Below are 15,129 nucleotides of genomic sequence, written 5' to 3' on the forward strand. Positions count from 1 at the left end.
GCCAACATGAAATGTTCTTTATGGTCCATCTCTTTTGGAGATGTTCCTTCCTGACATTTTTCTGTTATTCCAAACATTAGCCATTGTTCACAGATTTAAAGTTATTCACAGATTTTAATTTGATAAGGGATGCAAGTACTACACTTGTATCTGCTTGTATTTAACACCTGGAATAAAAGAGGGCCCTTTTTGCAGTGAAGAGAAATATTCCAGAGTGAAAACCTCATCTTAATACATCATGCTTCACACAGGGCAGGTGACTCTAACAACTCCATTTGTCCTTCACATGCATGGCCTACGTTTTAGTTTCCATTGCCACCCTGAAGTAATATAACAGCTATTACAGGAAATTGTTAGATAAAGTTTTAAATGGCTGTTTCAGTGGCCCATCATTTTGAAAAAAAAATGTGAAAGACTGAACTGCCCATTTTAAACCATTCATTTTACAAGAAGGTTTTTCTGAAGCTGGATCCCATAAAATACTTGGTATACAATTTTATTAAAAAATGTTACTCTCCATAAATCCCAGATATCTCTGTTCTCTGGACTACTTTACAGTTTTACCCTACAAAGTCCATATACTGAGGAAACACTGTGAATGCATGAGATAGCTACAGGAGTTTCTCCAGTAAACATATTCCTATCATAAAACAGCACAATCATGCATACGCTAAGATCCATAATCAAAATTCTCTCTCATCTTAGAGGACATACCGTTGGGCATATTCAGATCTTCCTGTTTCCTAGAAGTTTGTAGTATTCAGCTTTGCAGGTCATTGGTGACCTGGGCCAAAAATTTCCAAAGTGGCAATGGATATTGTTTTTGAGTGATTAATTCTTTGTCCATATAGTCAAACTGAGCATCCACATTGTCAGTTATGTAGGTTGAGCCCCGTGCTGTCATAACAAAATGATGTTCAATATATGTAGACAAAGAGATCATGCATGAATTTAATGATGAGGGCAAAACTGAAGAGACAAATGGCTATTTGCTCTGCTGAGATTTCATATCCAAAATAAATAGAAATATGCCTGCGAGAAATTTGGAGACACAGAATACGAGTAGGCTGTTGCACCTCTGGGTAAAACAGTTAGCATCATTTGCTATTTAGCTGTGTTACCAGTGACTTGGAAGCTGGCAGGGAGGATGATCTTGGGGTTGTAAATTGCCAGCTAATTATGATGCATCATTAGAGGAAATTCTGTGTCATTTTATTTTAAGGAATAAACAAAGCAATGAAAAATGATGCTAATATTATCTAGTTTGCTGTAGGACTGATTCTTAACCCTTTACTCAGGCAGATTCCAAGTTAAGTTTGCAAAAGCCAAATTACAATCTTCCATGGATTTTAATTGGGAGTTTTGGGCAAGTAAAAAATTCAGCAGTGGGTCATAGTACAATTAGGAATTGCTTAGAAGTTGTACTTTGCTGATGTATGATAAAGTGTGCTTAGCTTTGCTAATGATTTCGTCATGCTGGCATCTTCTTTTCTGGAATGGAAATTAAGCAGCTATTCTGTGGTATGTTAATGTCTTAGGGTGCCTGTACACATGATGAAATTTTCCTTTAAAGTGGCTTAATTGCCCCTGTGCACCGCTTTGATGGTGTCACCATTTACACCTGCGGTGGTGTATTTCGTTTTAATTTTGTCACGCTGTACACGTGTGGCAGTGTATTTTGCTTTAAATGACTTCATGTAGCAAAGTAAAAGACATCTGATGTATTTTAGTATGCTATGTAACAAACTGCAGCGATACAGCTGGAGAAGGCGCTGGAAGCCCAGGTGTGCTCGAGGAAGCTCAGACTTGGTGGGCTTCCAGAGCCCCGTGCACCACCCCGCTGCTTTCTCCAGCCTCTAACACGCCCAGCCACCCTCCTCCTGTGTTTCTGCACTGCCCTGGCGGCAGGCCAGCCCATTCCCAGGCGGTCCTATGTAGCAGGAAGGTGGTGAGGATGGTGCATGGGGTGCTAGAAGCCTGCTAAGTCCAAGCTTGCCCGAGCACACCTGGGCTGCAGTGCCCCATGCATGGTTGGATTGGTCTGGATGTTGCCTGTGGCCTGGAGTAGCACCTGCCCGCTAGCACACCCCTGGGCGGCGCCGCTGCCATGGAAGGAAGTACTGGGCCCCTCGGCAACTCAGAGGCTGCACGGCCTGGTGGCAGCTGTCATAGCAGACTTCACCAAGGGGGGGAAAAAAGTGGTGAGGGGCCTGCTTTTTTTTTTATTTTCCTGGAGGAGCCTGCCTGCCTCTCCCATAGCTGGTGGGGAGCTGCTGGTGGGCCAAGTGATCCATGAGCTGAAGGGAGCCCTGGACCTTACCTCCATGCTGGTGGCACCCACCTGCTGGCAGCCCACCCGGGTGGCCCCAGGGGGCTGCTCCTGCCATGGAGGGAAGCACCAGGTCCTGCGCAGCTCAGGGGCTATGCAACAGCAGCTCACGTGAACAGGCTTCACTGAGGGCAAAAAAAAAAGAGCGAGAGGCCTGATCCTTTTTCTTCTTTTCTCCCAGAGCCTGTCTGTGTCTTCTGTGGCTGGAGAGCGAGCTGCCAGTGGGCCCTGAGCTGTGGGGCCCCTGGTTCTTCCCTTTGTAGCAGCCACCTGCTAGCAGCTCGCTTGGGCAGTCCTGGGGGCACCACTGCCACAGATGGATGGTGCAGGGGCCCGCAGCTCAGGGGCTGCTTGGCCTGCTGGCAGCTTGCCCCCTGGCCACAGGAGATACGGCCCCTTTTTTCTTTTTTTCCTCAGCAGAGCCTGCCTGCATGAGTTGTTGCTGGGTTGCACAGCCCCTGAGCTCTGCAGCAGTGGCACCATCCCCCTGCCCCCCGACTGCCCGGGTGGGGTGTTAGTGGGTGGGTGCTGCCCAGGAGCTCCACCACTGCAGAGGGAAGGACTGGGGCCCCCCCACCTGCAGCTCATTCCCTGGCTGAGGGAGAGGTGGGTAGGCTTGGAGGGGGTGGGGGGAGGGAGATCGGGCCTTTCACAGCTTTTTTTTTGTCCTGGTGGAGCCTTCCTGCAGCAGCGGGGCAGGGTGGTGAGCTGACGGAGGCCTTCACTGTTCTGTCATAGTGATGGAAATCCCTAAATTGAGATGGTCAAAACAATTAAAAACCCACCATTTAAATTTAGGGAGAACTAAACCTCTGGCATGTGTACAAGCAGCCTTGGAGTCCAGGCCTTTCAGTGCATAATCCTATGACTATTTGGCTAGAGGACTGTGTCCTACTCTTACAACTCTCCCTGACGGAAACGGTGCAGAGGCGTAGTTTAGTTCAGGGTCCTTTTAGGGGAATGCAGTTCTGGTCACTCTGCAGGCTCTGATCTGGCACAGTTGTAATCTTTTGGAAGGTGCAGACACAGCTGCATCAATGCTGTCCATTACCTTTAGGAGATGTGCAAATAATTTATCCATGTTAATCAGTCATGTCTATCACAGGCATTTCACACACCCCTGCACATAGAAATTCACCTCTGAGAATGAACCAATAGTTAACCTACACAATCCACCCTGTGCCTCTTTTTTTTTTCCCGAAAAAGATTCAATTACTATCAATTTGTGTATGCTGTATTGATAGCTTTAATGACAGAGTTGTCATAGTCATGCCAATCTATTTCCCAGGATACTTCCACAGTTGGCTGGTAGTAACTTTTTAGTCACTACTATGACAGTCTAAGATTCCTTAGCCCATGGCCTCCAGAATCACCTGACCTACAGGATCCTTGCACTTGCTACTGGTTTTCAGTACAAGGAAACTTGGAAATCAGAGTGGAAACTGCTTCAACTATTGGTTTAGAACAGGGGTGCTCAAACTCCGGCCTGCAGGCCAAATATGGCCGATAGAGCCGCTGCATCTGGCCGACATGGATCCCCACTGGTTGGGAAATTTGGTGGTGACCACCAAATTGACCACCTTCCCTCTGTCAGATTCCTAAATCCCAGGCCCCACATGCCCGGTCAGAGCCAGGCTGTGTCCCCTTCCCCCCACAAGCTGGGCTAGGTTGGGGCTGGGCCATGCCTTCTCCCCTCTCTCCCCACAAGGCTGAGCCAGAGCCCCTTTTCCTCCACAGGAAGCCAGAGCTCCTTTTCCTCCCTCATGGGGCCAAGCCATGCCCCCTTCACCCCCCATCCAGGTAACATCCTCCCCTCTACAACCTCCCAACCCAGAGAAGCCCCCTTTCCACCCTGCATGGTTGGGCTGCCCCCTGTCCCCCTATACATGGCTGGATGATGACCCCCCGCCCCCCCACGCCAACCCTGGATGCTGGATCAAAACCACCATGTAGTCTGTGATTTCATAGTTTCATGGTTGGAAGGGACCTGAGCAGATCATCAAGTCCGACCCCCTGCCACGGCAGGAAAGAGTACTGGGGTCAAATGACCCCAGCAAGGTGTTCATCTAACCTCCTCTTAAAGACCCTCAGGGTAGGAGCGAGCACCAATTCCCTTGGAAGTTGGTTCCAGATCCTAGCCGCCCTGACTGTGAAGTAGCACCTCCTGATGTGTAGTCTGAATCTACTCTCAGTCAACTTATGGCCATTATTTCTTGTTACTCCTAGTAGAGCTCGGGGGAACAGGGACTCTCCCATTGCCTGCTGGTCCCCCTTGGCCAGTTTATAGATGGTCACCAGATCCCCTCTCAGCCTTCTCTTGTGGAGGCTGAACAGGTTCAGGTCCTACCCTCGCAGGGCCTGCCCTGCTGTGCCCTGACCACGTGAGTGGCCCTCCTCTGGACTCTCTTCATCCTGGCCAAAATCCCTCTGGAAGTATGGCGCCCAGAACTGGACGCAGTACTCCAGCTGCGGCCTGAGCAGTGCCGCATAGAGGGGGAGGATCACCTCCCCGGACCTGCTCGAGATGCATCTGTGGATGCATGACAAGGTGCAGCTGGCCCTCCTGACTGCATCCCCACACTGCTGGCCTATGTTCATTTTGGCATCAATAATGACTCCAAGATCCTTTTCTGCCTCTGCACTGATGAGAAGGGAGTTCCCCAGCCTGTAGGTATGCTGCTGGTTCTTCCTCCCCAGGTGCAGCACCTTGCACTTGTCGGTTTTGAAACCCATCCTGTTCTCATCCACCCACCTCTGTAACCTGTCCAGATCTAGTTGCAGCCTGTCCCTCCCCTCTAGCGTGCCCACCTCTCCCCACATCTTAGTGTCATACGTGAATTTGAACAAGGTGCTTTTCACCCCCTTGTCCAAGTCGCTGGTGAAGATGTTGAACAGTGCAGGCCTAAGGACCAAGTCCTGGGAGACCCCACTGCCCACATCCCTCCAGGTCGAAAATGACCTGTCCACCACCACTCTCTGGGTGCAGCCCTCCAGCCAGTTGGTGACCCATCTGACTGTGTAGGGATCGACACCACAGTTGCCTAATTTTTTAATGAGAATGGGGTGAGAGACAGTGTTGAAGACTTTTCTAAAGTCCAGAAAGACTACATCCACTATGATGCCTGCATCCAAGGATTTTTGTGACCTGGTCATAGAAAGCCACCAGGTTGGTCTGACGGGACCTGCCCTTAATGAACCCGTGTTGGTTGCCCCTAAGCATAATCTCCCCTGCTTGCCCCTTGCAGATGTGCTCCTGGATAATTTTCTCAGGGCTGAGGTAAGACTAACGGGCCTGTAGTTTCCTGGGTCCTCCTTTCTCCTTTTGAAAATGGGGACTACATTGGCCCTTTTCCAGTCCTCTGGCACCTTGCCAGAGCACCACGAGTGCTCGTAAAGCTGTGCCAGCGGTCCTGCAGTGACATCTGCCAGTTCCTTCAGCACTCTGGGGTGGAGATCGTCAGGACCTACTGATTTCGACACGTCCAGTCCCACCAGAAGTTCCCTGACTAGGTCCTTACTGACATTGGGCCTGGCTGTGCCTCACCTGGGTCCGTCAGGGATCCCGGTGAGGGGCATGATCCAGTCCCTGCTCAGAAAAATGGAGGCAAAGAACTGGTTAAAGGGGTTAGCTTTGTTGTCTGGTACAACCAACAGATCTCCAAGTGTGTCCTGCAGGGACCCCACATTACCCGGTACCTTCTTTTTACCCCATATGCATTTTAAAAAAGGACTTATCTTTAATTTGGATAGCTGGTCCTAGTTCTGTCTCTGCCTTGGCCTTCCTGACAGCGCCCCTACAATCTTGAGCAATGGAGGTATAATCCTTCTTGGTGATGGCCCCTTTCTTCTGTTGTGTGTACGCCTCCTTTTTAGCTTTTAGGTTGGACCAAGCACTGCCCATTTGGCCTGCTGAGGAAAAAGGTTGAGCACCACTGGCTTAAAGCCATTCCTTCCAGCCACATTACTGTTTCTAAAGTAGCCTGTCCCAGCCTTGTTGCTGTGTTTAGCAGTGCTTGTTGAGAGGCCAGCAGACTTTCTAATCTGAATCTGAAAACAGAAATTGGAAACATTTTAATCAGCCTTATTTGGCTTCTAAGGGAAAATTTCAGCCTTGTTTTAAGCTGCCTATTCATATCTCATGCTGTAGGCAATAGTGAAGCAAAAAGGGTTGCAGACCTTGTTTCAAACCAAGGCGGACAGTTTTTGTTTCCCTTCCATAAAGATTTCACTATATTCAATAACACAGAAAAATGACACTCTCGTTTATCAATTTTAAAACCACAGAGCGTGGCTGTGACATGCATAAGGGCACTATTGCACTTGCTGTCATCAGCCTTTGCCATGCTTGGTGTTCTTAGGCTTTCCTAGAGCTGGCCCCAGGTGGCACAGATGCATTAATGGGCCAATACTTTAGTCTGGTGTTAAGGTCAAGTAGACTATTTGGCAATGTTTTTCTCATGAGCAAAAACTGCTTAGTCCATTTAAGCATGGAAAGTTTGCACCTGCAGTGAATTCTCATTTAACAAGAACAATTTCTCACTTCAGGATGCTTACAACATGGCAGAACTCCAGATGTCTATTCAAACCAGCCCAGCCTATTCTTTCTATAAGAAGAAAGGGAAGCTGACAGAGCTGAAAAGCCCGTTGAGCAGTGATGTGTCAGCCAGCCCAAAAGAGCAGCCAGAAGCACCTGCAACTACACAGAGCTCCTCCTTCGCCAGTGAAGACTTTGGTCGTTACTTATTGGATGTCGTTAGAGATGCTGACCAGCAGCCCCAGGCTTTGCCCTGCGATTCCCTACAGGTATATTACACAGAGGGAGAGGGCTCAGTTGCCAGCAGTCTCAGTACCCTGGGTTCCTTTGGACTGGATGAGGACACAGTGTATGATGACATCAAGGAGTGGGGACCCAAGTTTGAGAAACTAAGTGAGCTGTATTCGCATACAGAGGCAGATGATGTGTAGATGACTGTGTGCACTTCATTTAAAATCTTGAAAGCAATCATGAAGGGCTATTCAGTTGTTCATGCACTTGTTCTTTGCCATACTTTATGCATTATGACATAGTCAATCCTTTTCTCTTTGACTCTTGTGGGATGTAATCCATATTCCCACCAAAGAGCCTTTATCTGAATCTAGGAAATAGCAATGCAGGCTCATCTAGGGGGTAAATTCTGGACCTTTGGGCCATTTTCCTTTTGGGCCAGAAACCAAATGGAAAGAACAAAAGAAACTCTGGGGACCTTCTTAAAAAGTAGTGATTGGTTTAGGAAGAAAAGAGAATACAAAACGTATTGCAGTCACATGAATAGTCTGTGGGTATTTTGGCAACTGTCTAGACAAAGCATGCATCTTGCCTTCTCTTCCTTGAGGAGTAAAGAAAAACGAGACTATATACAATTTTATTCTTTACGCATTCACTTGAGTGTGATGTCTGCACTAAGGTGGAATCCCTGGCTCCATGCATCTCAGTGAGCTTGCTTTTCTTCTCTTTGGTTTAAAACTTAGCAAAACTCCTTTCTGCTGCTGCTAAAAATGAGCCTGGCCTTGAGAAGACAACAGGAAATCAGCTATTTGCAGCTGACCTCTTCACTTGGACTACATTAAAAGAGGCAGGGTTCCCTCTCTGGGGGCTGGACTAGATGACCTCCTGAAGTCCCTTCCAACCCTAATTTTCTATGATTCTATAATAAATACCCCAAAGATCAATTATTCAGAAATGCTGTTAAATGCCAAAACCAGAAGCTTCAAGCTTCTAAAACAAGAGCTGATTTCTTTTGTGTAGTGCCCAAGAGCCAGAATTTAGGGCAAGTCTGAGTCATGTTGTTTGAATCCAGGTCCTGTGCCTCAAAGGATCATTGATCCATTATGGTGTAAAAACTATGAGTTGACCTGTGTTTATAATTAAATGACAGCAGAGCCCTGGTGCCACAACTCCCGTGCAGGGAGTGAGCAGTGGTGGCAGTTGGGGTGGGCAGATCCCATTGCAGTCCCCTGCAGAGCGGGGAATAACCCCCCTACTTGCCCCTCGCCACATAAGGGGGGCATGCTGGCTGGCCTCTGGCGCTGCTTCCGCCACTGTGGCAGCGAGGGAGGAGTGCCCAGCAGACCCCAACTGAGGTCTGCGGGATACAGAGGGGGATTAAACCCCTTTCCTGGCCGGTTCACTTTAGGCTGCTGCCGCGGCTGGGCATACCCCCACTGCTGGAGCAGACAGCACAGCCCTGAGAGCATGCTGGGATGTTGGAGGACTCTGGTTTAACTTAAACCAGGAATGGGTCTGGGCATGAATACCACATGCCACTGGAGGCTGGGGCGGCACGGTGAGCTCCCATCAGTGGCAGCAGCATTGTTGGCGGCAGGAGAGTGGCAGTGGCGAGCAGTGAGCTCCCACAGGCAGCCATGGCACTGTTGCTGGTGGGGGTGGGGGGTGGCAAGTGCCAACCAGCAGTCGGTGACTATCCACAGATGCTGCTGGCAGTGTTGGTGGTGGTGATCAGAGGCTACCCACAGATGCTGCTGGCAGTGGTGGCGGTGTGTGGTGAGCGGTGACTGCCTGGATGTGCACCCGAGATTTGCGGGGTACACCATCAATCTCAGGGGGTGCACGTGTACTTGTGTGCACCCCTTACGCATAGCCAATGGGTCTGGGACAGAAGTTGTATAAACTGGTTTGATCTGAATCAGTTAAGTCTGATACTGCATTCAACCAGGTTTATCTCAAACTGGTTCCAGCCATTTTGAAACTGATTTATGTGCACTGAACTTAAGTTCTGTTACAGGTTTAAACCAGTTTATGATCACTTAAACTGTCCCTAGCCTATGTGTTTGAAGTGGGCCCAGAAGAAAGAGGAGCAGCCAGCAGTGAGCGGGCAAAGGAGTGGTTGGAAGAGAAGAGCCTGCAGCTGTCTCCCCACGGCAGCCTACACTTATCTCCTCTCTCCTAGTGGCACCCTTCTAAGGCTAGTTGAGAATCACTGTCTTGCATGGCATCAGCTTGGGGCTGCACTCCTCAGAATGAGAAGCTTTGGATCCACTGTTTTAGACTCTGCTGTCATTTAATTATAAACACAGGTCAACTCATAATACTTGGCATATGGGGCAAAACACTGCTATCACTTACTCCAGTGCCAACTTACTGTCTTTCATGAAGCAGCAGAGTGTGGCAAAAGTGGCATTTTGCCTTTGACACCTGGAGATGGTGTAGACATGCAAATCCAAAAGAAGAAAATGCTCTCAGTTAAAATAAATGTGTCTCTTCTGTTTTGTGGATCCAGAAGTCCTTACTCAGTGGAGTCAGAAACCATCACAGGAAAGTCAGATGGCTGAAGCCCTTTTTTGCATCCAGGCTAATTCAAACAGCTTAACTAACTTCCAACGAAACAACTAACTAGCACAATAAGAGAATCCCAGATATTTATTGTCTGTGACAGAAAATAACCCAGCATAATAATTCTGAGGAATTTGGCAGTGCTTTGAAGAAAATGAAACCTCAGAGTAACTCACAGTGGGTGGAACCTTTTCATCAGGAATGGATGATACGTTGCAAATTGATCAATCCTTTTGAAACTCCTTCCTTTGGGTAGCTAGATTGCTATATTGGATTTTTGGTTAAATTATTAACACTTGAAACAGAAAACACTGTACAATTCATTTCAATCTTCTTAAGTCTGCATTTGTATTTATTAATTACATTATAAATGCAAGACTAAAGTTAAGTTGAAGTGCAGCAATAGCACAGCTAGGAATGTTATTTTCTTTCCCTGGCCTTGAAAATAAAACCTTGAATAAGGTTTGTAAGTGCTGTTAAGTTCATTCATTCTTTTTTCAGTAAATGAAGCATAAAACCATGAGATACGATGGTATCTGGAAAGGAAGAGAAATGAGGAATTAAGAAGCTGAAAATGGAGAAATGGAAGATCAGTCAGGGAAGGTGAAGAAGTGAACTAAGATGTTGGCATTAGTATCAGAGAGGTCCTTGAAACACCTTGGGAAAACTCAGTGTAACATTTTGAGAAGCACCTAAATGACATAAACACTAGACTCCCATTTTCCAAAGCAACTTAGATCATTAGAATATGCCAGTTTCTGGAGTCACTGGGTCTGGACATACCACACATACAGCAGGATGCTTTGCACAAGTTTTGTGCACTAGCAGAAGCTACATAGGGACAGAGACTGGGCTATTCTGGGTAGCTGCTCAGCAGGTGACTGTACAGTGTCTTACCACTAACTGGTGAGGGGATAGGCAATCTGTCTACAGCAGACAGCTACCCCAGGATAATTCAGGATGCATGATACCTACACTGTTTTACTGATGATTTTTAGTGGTTTAACTTTAAACCAGATTCAAATAGTTCATCAAAGTAGGACTTTTAGGTGTCCACTCCTTGTTTCCACCACCATGGTGACTGATTATCTAGGTTTAAACATATCCTGTCCAAGCCTCAAACCATTTAGGTGCTTTTAAAAATCTCATCATTAAAAATCTTATGGTCTGAAATTTAAGTGCCCAGTTATTGTGAAATTCTTTTCAATAAAGCTGGTGAAATATAGTTGGAAAGTATCCAACATTTTGGACATAAAACAAGATTTCAGACCTGGACTCTTCCTCCAAGTGCAGTAACATGCAGCATAGTTTTTGATGAAGAATTAGCAGTGGCCTTCCCCAAACTAAGTGAGTGTGTGTATCTTCATTTGCACGTTTCCTTTATGTCCATGGCAGAGGCCATGTGCTTTGCATAGCTGCCAGTGGAGAAGAGTGCTGCAGACAGGGGCATCTGCAACAGGAACAGAGGCGACAGGGCAAAGATCATTCCAAACCTTTGCTGCAAAATATCCTAATCCAAGTCATCATGTGACTCTAGGTCAAACTATACTTTTTCCCACCTTGCTCAGTTCAGTTAAGAGATAAGCGTGTATTATCTTGCTAATGCAGACATGCTATGGATTTGTGACACTCTGGAGGATTCAGGCAGCAGCTGGCACCTCCAGAGATGTGGCCTTTCCATCAGGAAGAGATAGGAATATTTTTTTTTTAATAATTTTTGTTCACAGGAAATGTAACATATTAATTACAATCTAATTTTACAACTTTCCTGAAAACAAATTTAAAGTTGGACTTTGCTATGAGAGAAATGTTGGTTTAATAGTGTTGCACTGCAAACAAGCCAGGTATGCTGGGTTCTGTCTCATGACTGTAGCGGTTACAAACATTTTATGAGAAATGGAGCTAGCCATTATCCCTATCCTCTTCCAAGAGCAATAGAAGTTTCCCAGTGTGCCTGCTGCCTTCTCCCAATCCCTGCTGTTATGGTATGCTGTCATTCTGGTTGTTTTCAATCTAATTTAGGCTGTAAGCTCCTTGGGGCAAGGACTGTCTTTTTATTTGCTTGCAAAGGGCCATCACATCTATGGCACTATATAAATAATAAATAATGTTGTATATATGACATGCACTGGTTACATATATAGTCTCTGTGTTGGTAAAATGTGTGGTCTTCATTCTAAAATGATGATTCTTCCCAAGCTCTCAGCCTCCTGTCACAAAAGCAAAGTGCAGACACTTGGGAATGCTGGAAGTTAGATGGTGTTAAAAATGGCCACCCAATCTAAGGTAGGTCCGGATGGGGGCTGGTGGGGAGTGGAAGGATGGGGGGCAAGCAAGCTGCAGTGGAGGGGAGGGACTGAAGGTCCTTAGGAGCAACTGGGGGATAGGAGGGGCAGCATCTGTGGGGAGACAGGGGGTGAGGCAGGATTCATGGGAGTGATTGGGAGGTTGGGAACACAAGTGGCATTTGCAGAGGGATCAGGGGAGCAGAGAGGACCTGCAGGAACCTATACCCCACCATCCCGCCCACCCTCCCTCCAGCAATACTTACTTGCTCAGGTCCCAGCAGTGGCAAACACTGATAAATCTGACACCCAGAGCAGCTTGTGAGTGGGGGGGGGGCAGCGGCTAAAAGTAGCCCAGTGCCAGGGGATAGGCACAAAGCATAGTCTTGGTACTGGGGCCAGCAGCAAGGCTTTCCCCACCCCAGGGCTATATAGGCAATTGAAGTTCCATGCACTAATCTAACCTAGATTAAGTTTGAGCATACATTAATCCAGGTCTATTTTTGACTGAGTTCTGCCATTTTTAGACTGGTCTATGTGCACAGAACTTCTGTACTGTTATGGGTTTACACTGATTTCCAATCACTGAGACTAGGTCTAAGTGTAAGGTTTGCACCCGGGGGAACTAAGTTAGAGAAGGGTGCCATTTTTACCCTGATCCACCTTCCCCATGAATGTCTGCACTTAGGTAACTGCCCACAGATGTCAGTATAGTTCCTGCAGGACTGTACTAACCCCATCGAGCACATTTACTATATAGTAACTACCAGCCTTTTTGTTGAAACTATTGGACTTTGCACAGTAAACTACAATATTCACTGGGTCATGGTGAGTACAACTTAACAGTCTAGTGGAGAGGTCACTATCAGGAGACTCCCTGGGGTCCAAGTCCATGAATCAGTCAACATTAAATATCTAAATTAAAAAATATTTCTGTTTCTAAGCAGGCATGAAATGCAGAGCTCCCTCTAACTCAAGCTCAAATAATCTACTGCTACAAACCTGTTTGAAGATGATGCATAAATAGGGAAAATGTAATTTAAAACAGGAAAAGAATTAAGTCATTCAGCTTAAACATTTCTACACATACAGTGTTTTAAAAGAAAAACTTGTTTCTTCACTAAACTTACTTGGATAAAACAGCAATAGGTAAAAGCTATTCTACATTGTCTAAAGTAAACATAAGCCCCATAAGTTCACTGGCAAATTTGCCTTGTTTACTTGTTTCCAGCTCCGACTGCAATTCATATGAATGATATGTATCGTTTTATATCCAGAACACATGGCACAAAGACTTTTATGACAACAATAATTAATTCTCAGAGGAGTTGCACTGACCCGGGAGAGTACCAGGGTACATAAGGAGATGTTCCTGCTACTTTGAGACAGTGGTCCAGGGCAAGGCAGGGACTGCACTTCTTCCTTGCTTTTACGCAGACCATGCAAAGGTTGGGGGAAGAGCCTTTGTACCTTTCAATGGCCCATTCTTAGGAGGTTTTACCACCTTTTATGAGTTGTGACAACAATTCTGCACATGAATTAAGGCAACTGAATAAATGGGTTCCACAGAGCTACTCATGTGCAAGTACGTTCATATCTGGGGTTTACAGAGTACCCAGAATACAATAATACAGAGGTTAGACAATTTGAGAAATGTAACAGAAATGAATGCTATCTGAACATAAAATATACTTTTTAATTGCAGTAATAAGCTATAAATAATCATTCGCAGGTTTCCACTCTATTAAAAATCCACCTTTCCTCCTACCAGGGACTGCTAATCATTTCATTTCATTTATCTGCTTTAATTAGTATGCTGCTGTTCTAATTACTGTAGAAGCCTTAAAATCATGCCTTTTAGCTTGTTCCCTCTGCACACAGATGCACACAAACATTTCCCTATTTCTTTACAAAAATGCTTATCAAAGAGAGGCACTGACATCTCTCAAGAACGGAGACAGCTGGCTCGCCTACAAAAAGCTTGGCAACCTGGGGGAAAAAAGAAGAAAAAAATTTAAATACAAAAAATCAAGTAGGTCCCTAGGTAGTTGGATTTTCAGTAATCTGGTACTTTTACTAATCTCCTTCCAAGTTCTTTACAGACTTTAACATGTAGTAAGAACATTTTATTTCCTATAAAATATTTGTATGGGTCTAAAATTTAAATAATCTTGTGGATATAAGTATTTAATCTGCGGCCTGTCAGCTACAGTAATCTTCATGTTTTTTCTTTTAAAATAGCATTCCGAGTATAACATGTAGCCAAGGCACTGAAAAGCTGACTTCCATTAGTTTGTAATACTGGGCAGTGCCAAGGGGCTCAGGAGTGAGGCAACACTGGGAAAATGTGGCTCCAGGTGTCATTTATCCTCTTAACAGAGTGCAGGTGTAGAGATTAGGAGGAGGTTGAGCAACTGTTGATTAGAAACACAGGTGACAGCTTGGTCTAACATCTCGTGAGTTGTTTGTGCTACTTACTGTTGATGCTAAGGAATGAGAAAAAGAAGAGCATCCAGTTTAATAGAAGGCACTGAAAAAGGGTTCATTATCCTTGAGTAATAAATTTAGTTTGATTATCCTTGAGTAAATAATTTAGGTTAGATGCACAGATCACATGCTGGTAGTTAAATCCATAGCTTTACTCAATCCATGGTTTGCACCCAATTCTCTTTAGTGGCAAAAAGCCCCTGAAGAGTTCCATCATGCATAAAAGCTTGTTCTAACCACCAGTGAAACAGGGACCTGGACAGAAATGTTAGCAGACTTGTGTCTATATCTGTATATGTCATTTCTGTATTTAAAAAAAAAAAAAAAAATCAAGCCTATTTTAGGTCCTTTAAATTCAAATAAGGCATCTGCCACATGCAGTTATTCTCTCCAGTTTCTCCCCCTCAAAGAATACATGCTTCTTTCCATCATGAAAATGATTAAAGCTTGAGAAAACCAAAAAGCAGTACTATAGTTGATCCTTATGGGTCAAAGCAAATTTTATTTACCACTACCAGTATAACTTCCTAAGACAGCCTGCTGCCCTCACTAAAACTAAGTGCAGGAACTGCCTTGTCAAAACTCACGACTACTAAACCATTAACTTACAAATTCAATCAAAGTGACTTTAGCAAGCCATCAAGCCACAAAGATGATTAAAAAAAGTATTAACCCTACATGTCATATAACAAGCTTAC

The 15,129-nt window shown here is 45.5% G+C and overlaps 2 protein-coding genes across 4 annotated transcripts in view; one reads left to right on the forward strand and one right to left on the reverse strand.

The window, feature by feature from the left end:
* Nucleotides 1-11,781, forward strand: part of LOC149857179 (neural-cadherin-like) — a 136,619-nt gene extending 124,838 nt beyond the window's left edge. The window contains exon 33 of the mRNA XM_090063271.1: nucleotides 6,875-11,781. Coding sequence (XP_089919397.1) covers nucleotides 6,875-7,294 — 420 coding nt within the window. The 3' untranslated portion in view covers nucleotides 7,295-11,781. The remainder of the gene's footprint in view (nucleotides 1-6,874) is intronic.
* Nucleotides 9,729-15,129, reverse strand: part of DPY19L3 (dpy-19 like C-mannosyltransferase 3) — a 71,876-nt gene continuing 66,475 nt past the window's right edge. Inside the window, exons 19-21 of one of the 3 annotated variants that reach the window (XR_016444280.1) lie at nucleotides 13,885-13,933; nucleotides 10,930-11,109; nucleotides 9,729-10,195 (exon numbers count right to left, since the gene is read on the reverse strand). Coding sequence is in view for 2 of the 3 variants with exons in the window: in XM_090063380.1 (XP_089919506.1) it covers nucleotides 11,003-11,109; nucleotides 13,885-13,933 (156 nt within the window). In the remaining variant the exon portion in view is untranslated. Of the gene's footprint in view, nucleotides 11,110-13,884; nucleotides 13,934-15,129 lie in introns of all 3 variants that reach the window. The other 2 variants (XM_090063380.1, XM_090063381.1) reach the window with 2 other exon arrangements.

Source organism: Crocodylus siamensis, chromosome 9, assembly GCF_052110815.1.
Source record: "Crocodylus siamensis isolate JL-2025a chromosome 9, ASM5211081v1, whole genome shotgun sequence".
Taxonomy (NCBI): Eukaryota; Metazoa; Chordata; order Crocodylia; family Crocodylidae; genus Crocodylus; species Crocodylus siamensis.